General features: G+C 41.2%; 2 protein-coding genes across 2 annotated transcripts in view; one reads left to right on the top strand and one right to left on the bottom strand.

Annotated features, from left to right (window-relative positions):
• Positions 1-6,371: 6,371 nt before the first annotated feature.
• On the bottom strand, positions 6,372-8,759 carry LOC149300679 (M-phase-specific PLK1-interacting protein-like). Its single transcript, XM_089484748.1, has 2 exons — positions 8,331-8,759; positions 6,372-6,575 (listed from the first exon to the last, which is right to left on the bottom strand). The coding sequence occupies exons 1-2, from the start codon at positions 8,757-8,759 to the stop codon at positions 6,372-6,374; spliced, it is 633 nt and encodes a 210-aa protein (XP_089340874.1).
• Positions 8,760-17,690: 8,931 nt separating this feature from the next.
• Positions 17,691-21,840, top strand: part of LOC149300678 (succinyl-CoA:glutarate CoA-transferase-like) — a 292,551-nt gene continuing 288,401 nt past the window's right edge. Inside the window, exons 1-6 of the mRNA XM_089484747.1 lie at positions 17,691-17,721; positions 17,861-17,912; positions 18,680-18,753; positions 19,239-19,324; positions 21,303-21,353; positions 21,494-21,614. Coding sequence (XP_089340873.1) covers positions 17,691-17,721; positions 17,861-17,912; positions 18,680-18,753; positions 19,239-19,324; positions 21,303-21,353; positions 21,494-21,614 — 415 coding nt within the window. The remainder of the gene's footprint in view (positions 17,722-17,860; positions 17,913-18,679; positions 18,754-19,238; positions 19,325-21,302; positions 21,354-21,493; positions 21,615-21,840) is intronic.

The following is a 21,840-nucleotide window of genomic DNA, read 5'->3' as shown; positions in this document are numbered from 1 at the left end:
GGTGAAGAGAATTTAGGGAAATCACATTCATTTAACCACGCCAGCCTGCAGTAGAATTCATAATGTACTGGAGCTGAAGTACAATTCCCCTGACGCCTCTCCCTTTAGTGAACAGATGTCAATGAGTTAAAATAGTCTTCTTCCTACAGGCACGCAGTACAAAGAAGGCATGAAGGGTAATAGAATCAGGGAACTGTCTAAGGGAGGGGAATTCTCCATGCAGGCCCAGCACAGAGCTTGAAGCACAGAAAGTACTCACAGCTAAGGGGGTGTAAGGGCCAAGAGGCTGTTTGGCTGCAAATGGGTCAACAACAAAGCAGCTATAAATAATGAAAAAATATAGTATGTTTTGCTAAGGTGTTAAGTTTATAAACTAGATCTTCCAACATTGTAAAAATGTGTGTAATACACAATACTTATTCGTGAAAACAACAGCCTTATCAATGTTATATAAATAGGCTACACTGTGTACAAGGAAGAGAGACAGCTTACTAACCTTTATTAACAGACTAGGTCTGGCATTTTTTCCAACACGTATGATACATCAATGAACGACTAAAGTCTCTGATTGTGCCATGCATTGCTCACACATACTAGATGAAGCCATTTTAAAATAACCCATGTTAAGTGTTGGGAAATGTTCTGATGCTGTAACTGCAGATCATGCACTCATATGGCACCACACCCATTACAATTTGTATACATAGATGAATATAAAATTTAAGAAATGTACGAGTCCAAGTATAAATAAATATCTAGTAAATCGGAGTTCAGAACAAGTAGTGCGGCTCTTTCCAAGAAGCGAACTTAATTATGCCACCAGACTGTAAAACAAAAGGAACAACTCACTAAACACTGCCATGGAAATAAACACTTTAATACATAGATTAAAACATGACGACTGTGGAAGCCGTAGGATGATCATCATGAAAGTTGGACAACCAGAAACTAGAACATCACTTAAGTGAGGTAAATCACTAGGGCTGCAACTAACGATTATTTTAATAATCGATTAGTTGGCCGATTATTTTTTCGATTAATCGGATTAAAAAAATGCCATTTTTTTTAAAATTTAAAATAATGTAATAAACTTACAATTTACACTTTCATCTCTTTATCACAATGGCCTCTCTCTCTATTCACCTTCTTATTTTACTGACATAATAAAAGCGACAAGAACCCAAACCCAGTGTTTCTCAAACTAGGTTTTAATACAGTTATTAGTAAATATTAATTCATGTTAACTATTTTTCATATTCAATAAAAACTGAGAAAAAAACCTTGTTTATATTTTCTTTTATTTACCAAACTGCCCCAGTTACGCACATCTGACCCCCAGCTTGCCACTCTGCCCCCAGATATGCCTTATACCTCTTATATGCCAGAGATTCCACTGTGCCCCCAGATATGCCACTGTGCCCCCGATGTCTTATACTCCTTATATGCCAGTGATATGCAACTGAGCCCCCTGATATACCTTTTACCCCCAGATATGTCTTATGCCCCCTGATATGCATTATACCCCCTATATGCCACTGTGCACCCTGATATGCCACTCCGCCCCCCATAAATGCCCTGCACCACCCTGAAATTCATTATATTCCCTGATTCACCACTCTGCCTCCCCCAGATATGCCACTCTGAAATTCATTACACACACACATACACCACTCTGCCTCTCCCCCCTTCCCATACACCACTCTGCCCCACCTTCCCATAATACACCAATCTGCCCCTCCCCATACACCAATCTGCCTCTCTCCTCCCCTTCCCATACACCAATCTGCCTCCTCTCAGCAACGGCGGTTCACAAGACACCAGGGAGTCGGGTAGAGAGACAGAGTGGTGTATGGGAGGGGGGAGGAGGCAGACACCACTCTGCCTCTCTCCGGACGCCCTGGTGTTTTGTGAACCTCCGTTGCCAACAGGCACTTTCAATGGAGCTTGACAGCTGACATAGAGGACGATCCTCTGCAGGAGACCTTGATTCTCTGTCAGCTGGAGGGGGTGTGTGTGATGCGCACAGACAGCCTCCGTTACTCCCCTTCACTTTGGCTGGGGCTTCTACATTATGCGATGCTGGTGCTGCATCGTAGAAGCCCCAGCGGAAGCAGAGGGGAGAGATTATATAAGGAGAGGAGTTTTTCCAGAGCATTTTCTCTGGAGGAAAAAAAAAAAAAAGCCTCTTTATAAATTGCTAAAAATCGATTTGACTAATTGATAATGAAAATCGTTGTCAACGATTTTCAATATTGATCATCGATTTTATCGATTAGTTGTTGCAGCCCTATAAATCACCATTTTAAACAAATAACGAAATCTTTTACACTCAGTGAGAAATTAAGAACACAACCTATAGGATTTCATAAATGCATTAAGGGCTGCAACAATTAATCGATAAAATAAATTGATTTTATCGCATATAAAATGAGGGTTATTTCAGACCAAAATACACCTTATTTTATAATCTGACCTCAAATAGAGGTCAGATAATAACACTAAGATCCAGATCCCCCGCAGCGCTGCAGGGGACCTGGATCTTCCTGACAGCTGGTGGGCGTCTGTGCGCAGACATCCTTCTCTACTGCCAGCACTTCTATGATGGTGCCACATGGCCTTCCGGTGCTGTCATAGAAACTCCAGCGAAAGTGTCAGTCAGCAGCAGGGGTTTGTGTACACGCATCACGCAGACTCCCACCTGCTGTCAGAGAGGAAGATCCAGGTCCCCTGCAGCGCTGCAGGGGATCCTCGTCTGTGGCAGCAGGCAAATGTTGTGCAATGCGTGCAGACAACCTATGCTGCGCTGGCCGATACTCCCGCCAGGGCTTCTATGGTGGAGGCATATCTGGGGGGGCCGTGGCATATAAAGGGTTATAAGGCATATTAGAGAGCACTATGACATATAGGGGGTTATAAACATAGCTGGGGCAGAGGAGCATATATGGGGGTATAAGGTATACAGGGGGTATAAGGCATATCTGGGAGGCAGTGTGGCAAGCCTGGGCTAAAATGTGCATAACTGGGGGGGCAGGTTGGGAAATAAAAACAAGAAATGCATTTTTCTCAAAGTTTGTTTATTCCGCTGTTTGTTTTTAACATCCAGTTTGTTCATTAAATTATTTTAAATAAACGTTAGTTGCAGCCCTAAATGCATTACATTAAAAAAAAAAGTGTGTAATGGACAATGACCTTTTAAACTAAACCCACCCCTTTTCCCCCTTGTTTGATTCATTTTCTGCTTATTCCAATTTACATAATCCACCCTTTTCTGCTCTTAATTCCTCAAAAATCACTCTAAACTGATCCATATGTCCCAACAGAATTGCTGGACATGCAACGTGTGCTAGGCAGAAATGTTTTTCATTCAAATACTTTAGTGCCATATCACTAGCACTGAGGGCTCCTGTACTTTGTACACTTATGGTTTTTTACAATATGGACATATTATGGTGTATCACCCAATAATACTTTAATACCCTATTGCTTCTACATGTATCTACAATAAACTCTGGAAGCCAGATTTCTCAATAAAACAAGAGCTTTTAAAGGCTTTATAAGGTATAGACTTGTTTTACTGCATAATTCATGCAAAAGATCCCCTCCCTATTTATGTTCCATTTCCTTTTTTTTTTTTTTTTTATTAAAAATGTGCAAGCATATGACGACTTACAAACTAAATTTCCTTACAATATACAACTCTGGCTAACCAAGGCCTTTTTATTTGTGGATCAATGGCTTTTAGTATCAAACACTTAATATACGTTAACACTAAGTGCCCACTTACCTGTGCTGCGTTTATCTTATATTCCTCTGTGATTAGACCTCGTCATATCTAGGGCTGAAACAACGAATCGATAAAATCGATAATAATCGATAACGGAAATCGTTGTCGACGATTTCCGTTATCGATTAATCGAGTGATTGATTCGTTGTTGGAGCACTCGGCTCCTTTTACTTACCTCCGCGAGCGTTCCCCGCTTCCGCTGCACTCTCCGCCTTCTTTTAGTTGCGTGTGGCTCCGTTCGCACAGAGCGGTTCGCTCTGTGCGAGTGGCTCCGTTCGCACAGAGCGGTTCGCTCTGTGCGAGTGGCTCCATTCGCACAGAGCGGTTCGCGGGGGTGGGGGTGGGGTTTCAGGGGATGCAGGGCAGAGTGGGGGTGGGAGGGCAGAGTGGGGGTGGGGGGGCAGGCCAGGGTAGGAGACTGAGTGCAGGGCAGAGTGGGGATGCAGGGCAGGGTGTGAGTGTGGGGGCAGGGCAGGAGACTGGGTGCAGGGCAGAGTTGGAAACTGGGTGCAGGGCAGAGTTGGAGACTGGGTGCAGGGCAGAGTTGGAGACTGGGTGCAGGGCAGAGTGGGTGCAGGGTGTGAGTGTGGGTGCAGGGCAGAGTGGGTGCAGGGTGTGAGTGTGGGGGCAGGGCAGAATGTGGGGGCAGGGCTGGGTGCAGGGCAGAGTTGGAGACTGGGTGCAGGGGCACAGTGCAAAGGGCTGGGTGCAAAGTGCCAGGGCGCAAAGTTCTGGGTGCAAAGTGCCAGGGCTGGGGCAAAGTGCTGGGTGCAAAGTGCCAGGGGTGGGGCAAAGTGCTGGGTGAAAGTGCCAGGGCTGGGTGCAAAGTGCTGGGTGCAAAGTGCTGGGTGCAAAGTGCCAGGGCTGGGGCAAAGTTTCTTGAACAGTAATAGTCCACCTCTTTTCAGAATGTTTGGGGTTATTTTGTTTCATAAATATTGTGTTTGGGTTTTTGTACTTTGAACATTTTTTATTACATCATAACAAAATAAGAATGTTAATGAACATTTTTTATTACATCATAACAAAATAAGAATGTTAATGTAAATTTTAAGTTGTTTTTTAACATCCAGTTCATTAAATTTTAAATAAACAAAAAATTTGCATATTGTTTTTTTTATCCGATTAATCGATTAATCGAAAAAATAATCGGCCAACTAATCGATTATTAAAATAATCGTTAGTTGCAGCCCTAGTCATATCCCAAATTTACTTACCAACACATACCTGAGGGCTACTATAAGTTGTTACCTACATTTTGTACAGGTTGTTAAAGACCACTAAATTATTTCATGCCTAGGATAGGACAATAGGCGGCAAGGAGTGTTCAAAGCTTAAAAATTGGGATCCCTATAAGTTACTACAGACCAATAACTTTTTTGCATTTATTTTATGCTGCATTTTCGTAACTCTTCCCAGACACAGCATGACTACTGAAGGAATTTATTATCATAAAATTGTAATGTAATTTCTACGATACAGCTTTTTTTATCCTTCTGAATTCACCTACCACAGCTGATGGACATCATCGGTTCTTTAGAAACACCTCTTAAGTTTCACTATAAACATAGGTTGCCTTTGTTAAGAATAACAATCTCAGTGGAAACCTTTGTTTCCTTTAACTCATTGTCTGTTTTTAGTTAAACATAGAAAACTATATGCATATGAATGTGCGCGCCCCCTTTTGTTTATACCACTATTTCAAAGGTCTAGACGTGAATCTTAATAAAAGATCTACAAATCCAAATAAATGGTTTACTTGAGGAGTAACAGTTTTCTAGAAATAGTTTTTTACAAATAAAGTTTCTATAAGTACAATAAAACAAATCCCCAGTCAGTTCACACAACATTATAACATAGTAAAAGAAAAAAAGAAAAAAAAGCCATAAAGAAAAAAACTGTACATATCGTGACCCACTTTAATGCTTGTTTTATAGCAAAATATCAGATCTGGACACAGACAAAATGTTTCAATAGTTTGTCAGGTAGGTATTTTTTTTTTATATACTTAACTGAAGTTATGTACAAATTTACATAAATGTAATCTAATAAACACCCTGAAACGATTAAAAAGTTTCTATTAAAAAAAATGATCAGAGAATGAAATATTACACATCAACATATTTTGATGATTCTAGTCATACAAAAATCACAATTCCTCTGAAATCGCTGCACAAACATGCTTGTTGCATAAATAAAGTATTACAAACCTATATTGTTTATCCGGCTAAGTCACCTAAAAAAATAAATCCATTTAATAATGGAAGAAAACGGTAAAAAATAGGCTTCAATTTAAGCCTACCAGGTGCGCAAGAGTAACAAGTCTTGGAATCTGAGAGCTGCGGACAACAGTCACATGAAACGCTGGTGATTACAGAACAAAATTGTTCTTCATTGCTGGTGGACTCTTCCTGATTTATCTTACCACAGAGCTCACGCCTTCCAAAATATTACAGACCGACGTTATGTTGTAATAAAAAAATATGATAAAAGAGACAGGATCTGTCAAATTAAAAAAGGTTCTGAACTGTGTCCTTGACCATTTGTGGGGTTTTAGCTCTACCCAGGAGAAATAAGCGTAAGGGTGTTAACTAAAATACCTTCCCCTTTTACGAGTACATGTTGTTTGCTCATTGATGTTGGGTTGTTCTATTTCTGAAAGTGATAATGGCTTAAGATTAGCCCATGGGTCCTCAAGCATTGAAGGTCTGTAATACTGTTCCACATCATTAGACACTCTTTTCTCTCTGCCATGCGCTGTACCAAATGGTGTAGATGTCCTGGGTGAACCCTTGGAAGAAAAATCATCAAGTAAAAAAAATATTCCATATATATGCCCTAAAGTGGTCTATAATTATTGAGAGAAACTACATATGTTTAGAAGTTTAAAATTAACGGGTCAGCACCAGCACCAAGTAAATTAATAAATCTCATACATTTACACTAGACCTTATCGGTGAAAATTAAAGATCACTAGTTAATAATGTAGACCACCAAATGCTGTTTGACAATACTCATACGATTATGACTAGCCATACTACTAGAAGACAAGACGGGTGCAAAATGTTATTTTAAAACTACACGGGGAAAAAGAAAAAATTATTAAGTAATCACTACTACATTTCTAAGCCATCTTTCCACCAAAGATGTAAAATAATTTTGGTGGCATTGTAGACCAACTGGTGCCTCCTTCAGGCAGACAGGACTGTTTGCCGATGATATTCCTGCAGCTACAGTATACCAAATCCTGTAGAGGAGATCTTGACTAGATTCGCTTTACAAACATTTACCGCTACAGTATGCCGCAAGCTTATACACAATGCAGAAGCCTTGGTGTAACTTTACTTAATATTACTTTCAGCTCTAACAGAGAACCATGTTATCGCCAAATGCTGCTTATAGAAGGAAAATACCTGTAGATTGCGCTAAAGAAAACTGGGGAAAAAGAAGTTAAATTGCGACAGCCGGACGTCTATACAAAAGCTTCAGGAATTTGTTGGCATATGGATCTGCCAGGTGGGCACAATCGCTATCCAAACACATCCTTCATTGAAGCAGTGTCACTTTGACACCTTTCCTCTGTTCTTCACAATGAACAGCTACTAATGTTTCAGCCTAAACTAAATATTTATTTATTTAGGTGGAAGGAGAAAAGTCACATTATCACTTTACCTACTTTCTACTACACGTATCCATACCTTAGAACATTTTGGAAAAATAATTAGTCTTAGTAACCCTGGAACACCATTTTAAAAGTGCTTGGGAGCCAAGTGTAGCTGTCCAATACTGCAATCTAAAAGCAAGCCTGCAAAAGTAATTTAATATATAAAAATAAAAAAAAATAAAGGAACAAAATGTCCCTTTTTGGTGTCTCACCTAATATCTTCTCCACGGAAGATATGGGTGAAATTCTCCAAGGTGGGTGTATGATGTAATGTAATAAGATTCTTGGAATCTTTATTCTTGTTACTTTTCCCTATTTTAGTGCCTGTCTTGACCGGCATTACCTAAGGTCTACTCAGAATGCCTGAAGTGTGCAAGAGATTTATAAAATCATACTTTATTACTATGCTATAAAAAACTTTAAGCAGTTTTTTGGTCATCCCAACTCACCAACTCCTTCTAGGTATAATCTTTTATAGATTAAAAAAAAAATTCATTGGTAAGAAAAAGAAGAGGCAATCCAGGAACCTTCCAGAATACACACCTTACTATAAACACCCAATCGCCATTACCTCGCCAGCTCCTCATACATCACACAAGCTTAGCGTATACCTTTTTACAATAAATATATATATATTTAATATAAACCCTGCGTATGCACAAGGATAAAGACCAATGTTTAGTCCAGATCTAATTTTTTACCAGCCTCGTCGCACAGATCTCGTACCGATATTTGGACTACCCTTCCCCCATTTCACACGCGATTTTTTCATTTGTATTTTTTTCAACGATCCGGTGCTTCCCCACTTCGTGTGTGATAATATCCCACCCCCATGTGCGCGGTCGGTGAGGCTCTGTACACACCGCCTTTCCTCCCTATTACCTGGTAGTTCATCGGCTGCCTGGGAGAGCCGTAACCTCGGGCATGATGATGCTGCTGTTGCTGGTACATGTTTCCTCCTCCTGGCGACATGTTGTAGGGGCCTGAATTATAACGAGGACTAGGCCGTCGGGGCGGGGTGTTCCCTGGGGACTGGTTGCCAAATCTACCACCGTAAAAGTTCTGACCTCCACCGGGGGATGAGCGCGGAGACTGCCCACCTCCGTTCCCGTAAGGCCGGTGAGGCCTTTGCACAAAGGGAGGGGTGTGAGGATTGCCGTATCCCCAGTTCGGTAACGGAGGAGGAAGCATGGAACCCGGCATCCCACCGGCGGCGTGGCCTAAAAACTGGGGTGGGCTACGAAAGGAGTTTGGGCTCCCTCCACCGCCGTGGAGTGGGGTGGTCGGGGAACGGAACTCTGGCCTGTGCATGGCTCAGGCTTAAGAGAAATGCAACCAGTACCCCAAAGTCACCGCTCAATAACCAGGCCCGAATGCGACCTCTTCCCAGTAACACTGCGTACCTAGCTGGGCAGCGCTTCCGCCTTCTCACTCCGCTTCCTCTCCAGTCCCCAACTTCCGCTCCTTCGCTTTGCGTGGCTGTAAGATAAAGGTTCCTGAGGAAACTAAGCAGTACGCTTTTTCAGGTCTTCGGCAATCTTCCCAGGGTCCCTCTTTAGGAGGTACAGCCCCTTTCAGTGTTCCTCCTTTCTAGGAGCTCGGAATGTTTGCTGGGTAATAGTGTATACATAGAATATACGCTATATGTATATATAGAATAGTGAGCCCTAAAATAAGAGCTGTGCCACCTAGACAAAACACCAGCTGCAGTATGTAACACAAATAATCACTAGTAAATTTTGTTATTTTCACTGTTAAGAGGTTGTGTAATCTTATACATATATATATATATATATATATATATTTCACAGTCTGGACAGTTAAAGTGCAATTTAACCTTAGACTGGAAATCGCCTGTCTGTTTAATCCTCATTTAGAACAAAGGAAGGCTCCCATGCAAGGCAAGTTTTAACTTCCACGGAGAAAGTTCTTAAAGCTAAATGTCCAACCCTAACTAATCACTGAAGTCTTTACATGGTCAAGGAAGATGAGACATTGCTTCAGTCCTTGTGCTAATGCACTAATATGGCATGCATTACAACTGTCCTGATTCACACGCGGCAATCCTGAATTTTGGGTTCTATCACATTGTTCCACGATGGTGTGTTGTGGTCCCACAATATGGAGATCAGTCCTGCAATGTAGTTATGTGTTTACCTTTTCGGAGCAGCCTAAGACCCAACTTAAAGCTGCCTCCCACTCTGGCGTGGCATCCCAAGTACAATAGAAGGCACTGTGTGCCCTTAAGAAACAAAGCGCTGGCATATGACATCATACCCTGGCGCCCTGTGTCTTAAAGGCACATCATGCCATTTGATAAAGCCTATGAAGGCTGTGCTGAGCTGGCACAGCCTTCATAGTGTAAATAGGTAGATTGGGGACATCAAGGATCTCCCTTCTAACTGGCCTGTTGTGCAGTGGGACACTGGGGAAGCTTGATCACCAAAGTGGACTGGTGCCCCCCTGGATCTAATGCCCTAGGCCTACGCCTAGTCGGGCTAGGCCAGGATATGTCACTGCTGCTATGCAGCAATTAATCCCTCTCCACGGTCTTCATTGTCTTGCAAACTGTGTGCCAGTAAATAATGCATACCTCCCATTTTTCAAGGGACAGCCCTGATTTTCAGACATTGTCCCGCATAGCTGCCTTACTATCCTGCTTTTTCAGTATTAGCAACCCATCTGTTTCCCAGTGGCTATAAACAGGCTATGCTATGAATGCTTGCTTAGATTCATATACTTTAATGACAAAGCACTGTGAAAGTGGAAAAAACTATGACAGAGCTGTAAAAAAAATTATGCCCCTCCTAACCTTTTTATCATCCCCGATGACTTTTCATTAGCAAATTGTTGAATTTTAGGAAATGGTTTTCAGTCAAGAACAAGGGATTCATTGTTCTTATGGTGTCCCCTAAGACACTGGAGTGGCTTCACACTCAAAGCAACTTGTATTTTTTAAAATCCAAAACACAACAAAAGAGAGTTTACATCACATAAATAACTTAAATACAGGACATGAACAGACAGCAGTTCTGTGAGACAACTGGTGTCTTCACTGATAGCAAGGTGTCATAAAAGTTTCCACCACACACCTTTATTCTGGTATCAGAATTAAGGAAAGGAGGCAGGGAGCCCAAAAGCTGGCTAAATTCTGAGACATTCCGACGGGGCTGTGCAGAAGACGGATGTTGGATAGGCACAGACGGCACAGAGACCTCTCTCTGCCTAGCTGCCTGTAGGGGGTCTCTGCTGCATGACTTGGGCTCGAGGCAAATCTTTTTTTGGTGTCTCTAAACCAAGTAATGTGCAAATAACTCTAATTTAACAGCTTAGTGTTAGGTTAGGCGTTAGGGTATAGTGCAAGGGGTAGCGCAAGGGTCTTGTTAGTGGATAGTTATTGCGTTCAGTATGGTTATATGCTAGGGTTAGGTTCAGGACCGGCTCAAGGCAAAATGCCGCCTGGGGCTAATTTTAAAATGCCGTCCCCCCCCCTTATCTACCCTTCTTCTCCCTCCGTCCCTGCCGCCCCCCCTTATCTACCCTTCCTCTCCCTCCGTCCCTGCCACCCCCCCCATTATCTACCCTTCCTCTCCCTCCCTCCCTATTATCTACCCTTACCCCCCCCCCCCCTATACTTACCTTTCAGCAGTCCTGCGGCGAGTCTCCCTGTTCGGTCTCGGTGGTAATCTTCCGGCACTCAGCATTACAAGCCGGCACCGAGACTGAACAGGGAGACTCGCCACAGAGGAGAGAGAGAGAGGGGCCCCTTTCTCTCTCTTTCGCTTTAAAAAAAAAAAGGGGTTGCCCCACTCGGCTCCATTGTCGGGCCGGCCCTGGTTAGGTTACAGTTAGTATATAGTGTTAGTGATAAGGATGATGATCATGTTATGTCATTGGTTATTGATTGGTGAGACTGATCAATGATCAGTGACTTAAAGAGCCATTAATCTCTGTCGGATCACTTCTAAGTGACAAATTTAGGGCACTGACATTGATCAGTGAGGCCAATCAATAATTAAGACCAAAATTGTCACTGACAAGTTATCAGGTAGTAATAATTCTGTATTTAAGAAAAATTTGTGTGAGTGTGTGTATGTTTGTTTTTTTACCTTGGATGACCCCCCTCTCTCACTCTATGATATCTGTCACTGATTTATGGGGACTGGCAGAGCCGGCCTTAAGTGTTCTGGCTCCCTGTGCGAACTACTCCTCTGGCGCCCCCCATCCCAAAAAAAGAAAGGAAAAAAATCTCCCCCCCCTGCCCCTTCTCACTGCCTCCCCCCCGCCCCTTCTCACTGCCTTCCTCCCCTGCCCCTTATCACCATCTACCCCCCTGCCCCTTATCACCATCTACCCCCCCCTGCCCCTTATCACTATCTACCCCCTATCCTTACTTACCTTGTTGCCGGAGTCCTGCGGTGGGAGCGGGAGGCGTCCGTCTTCCCGCTCTGCCGCGGTGCACGCTTCACAGCTGAGCGCCAGAATAATTCCGGCGCTCAGCACGAAACGCCGGCACCGTGACAGAGACACGGAGAGTGAGGGGCCTCAAGCGGTTGCTGAAAACTTCACGAGCGACCGTTCGGCGCCCCTGCCCGGGACTTAAATGAAAACACCGGGTTTTTTTTGTTTAACTTTATTTAACATCTTCCATGTTAAATAAAGTTAAAAACAACTTTATTTAACATGGAGGATGTTAAATAAAGTTACAAAAAAAACAAACGATGTTTTCATTTAAGTCCCGGACGGCGCCCCTGTTGCTATGGCACCCTGTGCGGCCGCACAGGTCGCACACCCCTAAGGCCGGGGGCATCATAATAATTAGATTACTCTTATTGGTCAGGAGTGGTACGATCATCCTCAGCTCATTCCTGATTGGCTGTGCAGAGTGTAACTGACCTGGCCTGGAAGAACATTTGACCTCTAGGCCAGTGATGCTGAAGTTGTTTGTTTTTTATATGTAATTTAAAAAACCAAAATCATTTTTAACTCTTGTGGTGTAGGTGCACCATAGCAGTGTAGCATTTAGTCTGATTTGTCCCCACAAGGTTTTGGGGGCTGAAGACACAAGCATTAATCCCTAAATTACCATGTCGCATAATAGAATGTGTAGCAGGGGAGGGTTGCGACTGGTCCCCAAACTCAGGACTTTGTCCCTGAAGCTGCCTGTGGGCTTAAGGCAGTATGATCACTCCTTAAGGCAGTATGATCACTCTTGTAGGAGCCCTCAAAAGGTTATTAATATTATTATACTGTATTTATATAGCGCCGATAGATTCCGCAGCGCTGTACAAGATGAACATTTTACAGATAACGACAGGTACAATACAGCAATTGACATACAGATACAAGAGGAATGAAGGGCCCTGTTCCCGCAGGAACTTACATTCTAGGTGGAGGTTGGGAGGACTCTTCATCATTGTTGCAGGTCTGCCCAGACTTAAGGGCAGGAAGCAGCAGTACCTCATGTCCAGGTACATTACTGGTCCTATAGGAACATTTTCACATACATGGTTCATCTTTCATCACAAAGGGGTTAAATAACCTGTTGAAACCACCGATTGAAGATTGATGACTTAATTTAGAAAAGATTTAACTCCTGACAAGTAATTATTTTGCTGTCGTTAGTGAATCACTGACATTTTCATGTATTCAGAGTGGACTAGTAGTGATCAGGCACCATCCAGGTTCCTAGCATTAGGAGTATGGCAATGCAGGCAATGAACAGCTTCTGGTAATCTTCTGTGAACACAGTTAGATGCAGAGAGGATTATAGGCAAAGGAACATGCATTCCACCTGGCAGTACTTTTGTTCTGGTGGCATTCAAGTTATACTTCAGATTGTTTTAGTAAATTGGTCAGCACAGTGTGTTCTCAGACATTCTCACCCTGCAAATATAACATAAAACAATTAACAAAATGTAAATTTCAGAGCCTTTTCCATCAATATCTTTGAGTTATAGACGCTTATATGTCAACACCTTCTTTAACATGTTTATTTGTTATGATCCTCTACAGTCCTTCTACTTCCCTGTGGTTGCAACATTGTAATAGATTTCTGTGTTACTTTTACTATGGACCGCAAAATAACTAATACCCATTATTCAAAGTTACATTCAAACATTTAACCCCACACTCACTAGTCAAAGATTGATAATAACTATATTATATCATGTATTAACTGTAGGCCTGCAGTGTGAGTCCCTTCTTCTCCCCGGACAGATCAGTAGTGGCCCCGCCCCCTGCCGGCCCGGTGCCCTCCAGCTGTCCGCCCCTCCTCCTCTTTCTTGTTTGCCTGTAGTGGGACTCTTTCTTGCACCGGGACAGTGAGTGAGGTCCTGAGTTTCTGTATGAGTCCTGCTTGTCTGATCTGCGTTTCCCTGAATTATGCAACCCACTTCCCGACTTGTGGAGTCCCTGAGGAGGAGCTACAGGGTGGTGAGGGTGCAATGTGGGGCCTCCCCTTACACCTCCTCCCTTACCAGGCACCCTGCATGCCCCCTGCAGCTGCGGGGTTACTACCAGAGAGGTATAATAGATTTACTAGCACCCATGTGGTATCTACATTCCAGAATACATTACACTCTGTCTTAATTATGTACCAGGACTGATCCAGAATGCAAAATAAAATACAAAAAGACCTAGAGGTGCTGTTATCTATATCACTTAAAATATATAACCCCTGTATTATATATGGCATGCTCTGTTATACATATTTTTCAAGGGTGCTCTTAAAAGTTTGTTATTTATATTATATCTAAATATATCCATGTCATAATGTGTTTATTAGTGTGATAAATGAATTAATCGGCAGAGTTTATTACTGATGTTATACTCATTATTATATCACATTTTCTTACATTTTTCTGTTTAATATTTATGTTAAGATCATTTCTAAATGCAAGTTAATAGCTCTGGTCCCATAAAACAAAGGTCAAATTTAATGATATAATGCAAAATTGAAAACAACTTAATGTTTTACCTAGAATGATGTAGCTTGCATTAATATTAACTGGAGATGTGTTTTCTGCAAAGTGTCCATGGCTTAGAGTTAGTAGCAAAGCTGTGAAACAGATATTTTTGCTATAATATTTTAGCTATATATATTTTTTTTATTATTATCAACATCCCATGTCCTGCTGATTTTAAAAATATAATGAGCACCTTTTACTAGTAAGTGTAGAATAAACAACATCTTTCCCTTTTGCAATTAAAGTAGCACTTTAATTTCCAAATAACATTTGCTTCACGTATTGACTTGAAGAAACCAAGGTTGTATTAAAAAGTCTCCAAAAATTGTGAGAAAGCAGTCTCTGTAATAAGATGATTGGCTCTCCGTTATGCAGCACAGAAGCCAATGCTCCCCTGAACCTGCCTGGAATATTTCCAGAATACGTCACTGACACTTAGGTGGGTGCTGACCATGGGTCCATTCTCCCGATTCTCTTTGTTCCAAATCTCTCTGTCTCTGACAAGTGGTTCCACTGCGGAATTATTGCGTAAAACCTCTGTACATATTTTGTGGCACTGCTCAGCCTTTGTATCCTGCACCTTGGTTATCTGCTCCATTTTCAATGTCTCTCTAGACTGGAACATACTGAGGTTTGTGTCCATGCAGTCAAAACGAAGGGCAACTCCACCAGGCAGATTAGGTGTGGCTGGTTTGCCTTCACCTTTCTGTTTTGGTAATTTTGCTGGTAGTTACAGTGGGGCAAAAAAGTATTTAGTCAGCCACCAATTGTGCAAGTTCTCCCACTTAAAAAGATGAGAGAGGCCTGTAATTTTCGCCATAGGTACACTTCAACTATGAGAGACAGAATGGGGGAAAAGAATACAGGAAATCACATTGTAGGATTTCTAATGAATTCATTGGTAAATTCCTTGGTAAAAAGTATTTGGTCACCTACAAACAAGCAAGATATCTGGCTCTCACAGACCTGTAACATCTTCTTTAAGAGTCTCCTCTGTCCTCCACTCGTTACCTGTATTAATGGCACCTGTTTGAACTTGTTATCAGTATAAAAGACACCTGTCCACAACCTCAAACAGTCACACTCCAAACCCCACTATGGCCAAGACCAAAGAGCTGTCGAAGGACACCAGAAACAAAATTGTAGACCTGCACCAGGCTGGGAAGACTGAATCTGCAATAGGCAAGCAGCTTGGTGTGAAGAAATCAACTGTGGGAGCAATTATAAAAAAATGGAAGATATACAGGACCACTGATAATCTCCCTCGATCTGGGGTTCCACGCAAGATCTCACCCCGTGGTGTAAAAATGATCACAAGAACGGTGAGCAAAAATCCCAGAACCACATGGGGGGACCTAGTGAATGACCTGCAGAGAGCTGGGACCAAAGTAACAAAGGCTACCATCAGTAACACACTACGCCGCCAGGGACTCAAATCATACAGTGCCAGACGTGTCCCCCTGCTTAAGCCAGTACATGTCCGGGCCCGTCTGAAGTTTTCTAGAGAGCATTTGGATGATCCAGAAGAGGATTGGGGCGAATGTCATATGGTCAGATGAAACCAAGGTACAACTTTTTAGTAGAAACTCAACTCGTCGTGTTTGGAGGAGAAAGAATGCTGAGTTGCATCCAAAGAACACCATACCTACAGTGAAGCATGGGGGTGGAAACATCATGCTTTGGGGCTGTTTTTCTGCAAAGGGAGCAGGACGACTGATCCATGTAAAGGAAAGAATGAATGGGGCCATGTATCGTGAGATTTTGAGTGAAAACCTCCTTCCATCAGCAAGGGCATTGAAGATGAAACGTGGCTGGGTCTTTCAGCATGACAATGATCCCAAACACACCGCCCGGGCAACGAAGGAGTGACTTCGTTAGAAGCATTTCAAGGTCCTGGAGTGGCCTAGCCAGTCTCCAGATCTCAACCCCATAGAAAACCTTTGGAGGGAGTGGAAAGTCTGTGTTGCCCAGTGACAGCCCCAAAACATTACTGCTCTAGAGGAGATCTGCATGGAGGAATGGTCCAAAATACCAGCAACAGTGTGTGAAAACCTTGTGAAGACTTACAGAAAACGTTTGACCTCTGTCATTGCCAACAAAGTATTGATATGAACTTTTGTTATTGACCAAATACTTATTTTCCACCATAATTTGCAAATAAATTCTTAAAAAATCAGACAATGTGATTTATGGACTTTGTTGTCTCATTCTGTCTCTCATAGTTGAAGTGTACCTATGGTGAAAATTACAGGCCTCTCTCATCTTTGTAAGTGGGAGAACTTGCACAATTGGTGGCTGACTAAATACTTTTTTGCCCCACTGTATGTGGACCCCTTCGACATGGATAATTGTAATAATTGCTGCAGATTTGCTACCATGGATTGTAACAACACCAGTGACAGTTACCTTAATTGTTTTCCTTCTACTTCATCAATCTTCTACTTCTATGGCAATCTCTATCTAGGGTGATTTTTTAATGACACCTTCTTTGGTGCCATTTCTGTTGATTAAGCCATAGTGTTTTTTTCACATTAAACCATTTGACATGCCCAAAAATTAGTTGCAATGAACTTCTTTCCCATGGCGGGCACCCATTTTGTGTCAGGCTTGTTCTCCAAGGTATTTATACTTTACATTGTGAATTAATCTACTCCTTCTTCTTCATCAAAATTGGAGCCTTCTGAGGTTTGTTGCTCTTGTATGTTTTGATTATACTTCCTATATAATATTTACAGTTACATAACATGCAACTGTGGCCCATGTAGAACATACATTACACCTTTGCATAATACACACTCTCTTCTCCAAGAGTCCTAAAATAGGGAAAAAGGTGAGTATTATATGAGAACATTTACAGCACATAATCTGCAAGGAAAGGCTGGTACCCTTTGGCCTGCGGACAAGCAAAGCCAATTGCCCCCCTCGTGTGTGTTTGTATACATACACACTGTCTTTTACACATTCGCTCACACACACACTTACATGGAGTCTGACTTGCTCCCTGCTTGCATGTGGTGTGAGCTACTGCGTTGCTACTGCTCGGTCACATAAAGTTTATGTTTATACTATTCCACACCTCTCTGCTTAGCCTGGGGTGGACTTGGGGGTTATGGTCACATAGCACGTGGATGGGCATTCAACCAGCAATAGGGCATTTGCCTCTTGTTCAAGATGGCCAGTCCAGGCCTCGCCCTAGCAGTTGTTGACCAAAAATGTTTCCCCTGACTCTGATCCTGTTTACCTCAATTAGCCCTGTCTTTTGGTAAAACAAGTAATGCGCCTTCACTGTCCTGGTGGCCGCCAAGGCAACTTTCGCAGTTTCATAAAGAAAGAAAATTATATGTACCTCAACTTGGAAATTGGTGTACTGGTTTTTTTTCTGCACATGTTTTGTATGTATGCTTTTATATTTCTTATATGCTTATATGTATTCTATGATTACAGATTCTGGCAATGTGAAACCACTAGAAGGTGTAAAAATCCTGGACTTGACCAGGTATTTTAAGATCACTATAGAGGGAAAATATTACAAATCTGGGGAGGAAGATGGTTACAAAATGTCAAGTAAGCGTAAAAAGACTTGGGAGAAAACATGGGGTCACTTAGATGTTTTTAAGGAAAAGAAAGAAATTTCTAGCTATGCTAACATAATTGCAAAAGTGGTTTTTAATGATCAGTTAGCCTTTTAAACCTGGATTAGCGAACACAATGTGCCATTGGAACATGGGAGGGATGGTTGTTGATAAAGGGCCTCTGTACACCTATGAAAATATACCATTAAAATCAACGTCATTTACAACATTAAGAACATCTACACTGTAATTCTCACCAATTTGATGTTAACAACATTAACAATGATAATGGACAAAGTTTGCTTTTCTTTGAAAAAGTGACCCCAAACTGTAACGCTCTCATTTCCAGAGAACAGTCTAATTCATGTTTGTTTTAGTTATTGGCACTATAAAATATATTATCCACACCGCATATTCTATCAAACAAGTATCAGTAAGTTAATGCCTCAATTATATTTTTTAAACCAGGCCTCCATTTCTAATCCAATAATTAAACTTGCCTTTTTGTTCCATTTACATCCTAGGGCAAAAAGAGAGCAAACAAAAGTTACATGTAAAAAATGGCATTTACAAAATATTTGACTACTTTATATATATAAAAAAAATAGTATATCCTTTTAAAACTGATTATTAATACATTCTGAAGAAAAATCTCCATGTCACCCATAGGTGTTGAACTTATTTTTTGTAGGGTGCTTGCAGGACCATTTGCCACAATGATTCTCGGAGATCTTGGTGCAGAAGTCATCAAAGTAGAAAGACCAGGTAGCCTCATTTGTATAATCAAGTTTTAATATCACTTGAATACCTTGATACTCACAAATATAGTATAAATGCGAGTCAGTTCTATGTCACACACACAATGATCTTGTATTGTATCGATGAACTCATGGAGAGAAATCATTTTGCTTGTTCCAATAGTGGTTTTAGTTTTTCTGTTTTATTTTTTACTTACTTTTATTAGCGTTCCTTAGCGTTGCCTAGGAAAACAATGTTTCTACATCATATATAGCCTGTAATGGATGCTTTGTGTCTAATATTGTAGTTATTCAAACAAAATTGTATTTCTGGGAAAATTGTTGCTGATAAACAGTAGCATTATCCTTTACCCCATTTAAAGTGGATGCATAATATTTATCATATTGGACCATTGAGGGTGTCACATGTGGATAACAAATCGCTTTATAGTGTAATATTATTTTTATTTGAGTTTTAATAAACGTTTTACATTTATTTTATTTCCATTGCAGGACATGGAGATGATACACGATCATGGGGACCTCCCTTTGTAGCAACTGAAAGTGTTTACTTTCTTAGTGTAAACAGAAACAAGAAGGTATGGACATAACAATGTCACATATTAATAGGTTTCCCCATTTTTGGTAAACAAGGACAAATAAGTCACGTCTTTGCAAAAGTTCATTGATTTACGGTAGATATGTATTCTACAAGGCCAACATATTGCAAAATGAATGTTTCTGGTGTGGCTCCTTATAATACACAGTAAAAACAGAGCTGTCACTTTTCCTGTCCAGCACTTTACATTTCAGTACAATAAAGAAATATATATTGTTTTTTCTGATTAATATAAGTAATATTAAGGTATTAGAAATTCACCTTATGTGATTACCATGAAAGCAGCCATCTTAACTGCTAGTGTGTCTCCAGTCAATATCAAGTATAACAAAATCAGTACAAACTATAGGTAGTTTTAATAAGTGTATTCGATAGGTCGGAAAAAAATTCCCTTTACCCTTTGGATATTATGAAAAGATGAAACTCTTGTCAGCTCATTCTTTAGTGAATAAATCCATAGGTGTTTTCAATTATGTTTCTCTAACATTAAAACATAATGCTGTCCTGAAGGCTTTGTAATCCCATTCCCTCAAGATTGTAAACTTGCGAGCAGGGCTCTCTCCACTTAATGTATTGGTTTGTCTTAGTCTGTTGATTCTCGTCTTGTCATACCCCTTGGTACATGGCCCCTTCCATCGTCCCTTTGATGTGGTGAAGTTGTCCTGTCCCCTTGGCAGAAAAACACCCACCAAAGCATTATGTTTCCACCTCCATGTTTGACGGTGGGGATGGTGTTCTTGGGGTCATAGGCAGCATTCTTCCTCCTCCAAACACGGCGAGTTGCCAAATAGCTCGATTTTGGTCTCATCTAACCACAATACTTTCACCCAGTTCTCCTCGAAATCATTCAGATGTTCATTGGCGAACTTCAGATGGGCCTGTACATGTTCTTTCTTGAGCAGGGGGCCCTTGCGGGTGCTGCAGGATTTCAGTCCTTCACGGCACCTTGAATTCATTAACAAGATCCTCCCGTGTAGTTCTGGGCCGATTCCATTCTCATGATCATTGAAACTCCACGAGGTGAGATCATGCATGGTGCCCCAGACCAAGGAAGATTGACAGTTATTTTGTGTTGTCACCAGAATCAGGAATCAGCACTCACTCCCCACAGGAACTCAGGTGCTTAGCTGTGCCGGGAAGGGCCAGCTCCCCAGTAAATCAAAATAGAAAAAGGCTCCAGGCACTCAAGGGTTCCATCAGACAGATTTATTGAAGGAAACGGACCGTTTCCTTCAATAAATCTGTCTGATGGAACCCTTGAGTGCCTGGAGCCTTTTTCTATTTTGAGTTATTTTGTGTTTGTCACCTTCTCACCAAGCTGCCTTGACGATGGTCTTGTAGCCCTTTCCAGCCTTGTGTAGGTCTACAATCTTGTCCCTGACATCCTTGGACAGCTCTTTGGTTTTGGCCATGGTGGAGAGTTTGGAATCTGATTGATTGATTGCTTCTGTGGACAGGTGTCTTTTATACAGGTAACAAGCTGAGATTAGGAGCACCCCCTTTAAGAGAGTGCTCCTTATCTCAGCTTGTTACCTGTATAAAAGACACCTGGGAGCCAGACATCTTGCTGATCGATAGGGGATCAAATACTTATTTCACTGAGTAAAATGAAAATCAATTTATAACTTATTTGAAATGTGCTATTCAGGATATTTTTGTTGTTATTCTATCTCTCACGGTTCAAATAAACCTACCATTAAAATTATGGACTGATCATGTCTTTGTCAGTGGGCAAACTTACAAAATCAGCAGGGGATCAAATAATTTTTTCCTTCATTGTATCTTTTCAGCTCATCATCCTTTGAGGTGATCCTACTTGTTTCTCATGATGGCTGCCAGTTTTTTCATTCAGAAACAAGAACATAGTATGGGGCTAGAAATGTGTATTATCTGCCTGTACAAATATTACGCTTAACTATCCTATGTGTATTTTTATATGTATACAATTTTCTTCCTAGAGCATTGCTGTCAATATGAAAGATCCCAAAGGGACCAAAATTATTCAAGAGGTGCGTAAAATACAGAATCATTTTTGTATTATACTAGATACTGGAATAAAAAATTCTATTTATTTTTGCCAATTATAATGTAATATTTTTTATTACTGACATTTTTTTGTAGACATGTTCATTAGATTATTTTTTTTCAGCTTGCAAAAGCCTGTGATGTTTTTGTTGAAAATTATATTCCGGGCAAACTAGCGGAGATGGGACTGGGTTATGGTGACATAAAAGAAATTGCCCCTCATATTGTTTATTGCTCTATTACAGGTAAGGTTACCTTTTTCTCAGCTCTTTATCCTGTTTTTTTTTTAGTTGTGTTATTAGTTTGTTGTTGTGTTCTTGAAGCAGAAGAATAATTTGCATGTTAATGTTCAGAGTAAGTGGAGAATACATACAGGAGAAACATATGTAATATCAGGTGCCCAGAATGACAGTTGCCAAAGGCATGGGTGCTGATCTTGGGTACTGGGTACAACATTTCAAAAAGAAACTG

The sequence above is a fragment of the Sceloporus occidentalis genome, unplaced genomic scaffold, assembly GCF_023333645.1.
Source record: "Sceloporus occidentalis isolate IW3139 unplaced genomic scaffold, rSceOcc1.0.p SCAF_23, whole genome shotgun sequence".
NCBI lineage: Eukaryota > Metazoa > Chordata > Lepidosauria > Squamata > Phrynosomatidae > Sceloporus > Sceloporus occidentalis.
Note: the sequence above shows the minus strand (reverse complement) of the source record. Positions and strands in the feature narration are given on the sequence as shown.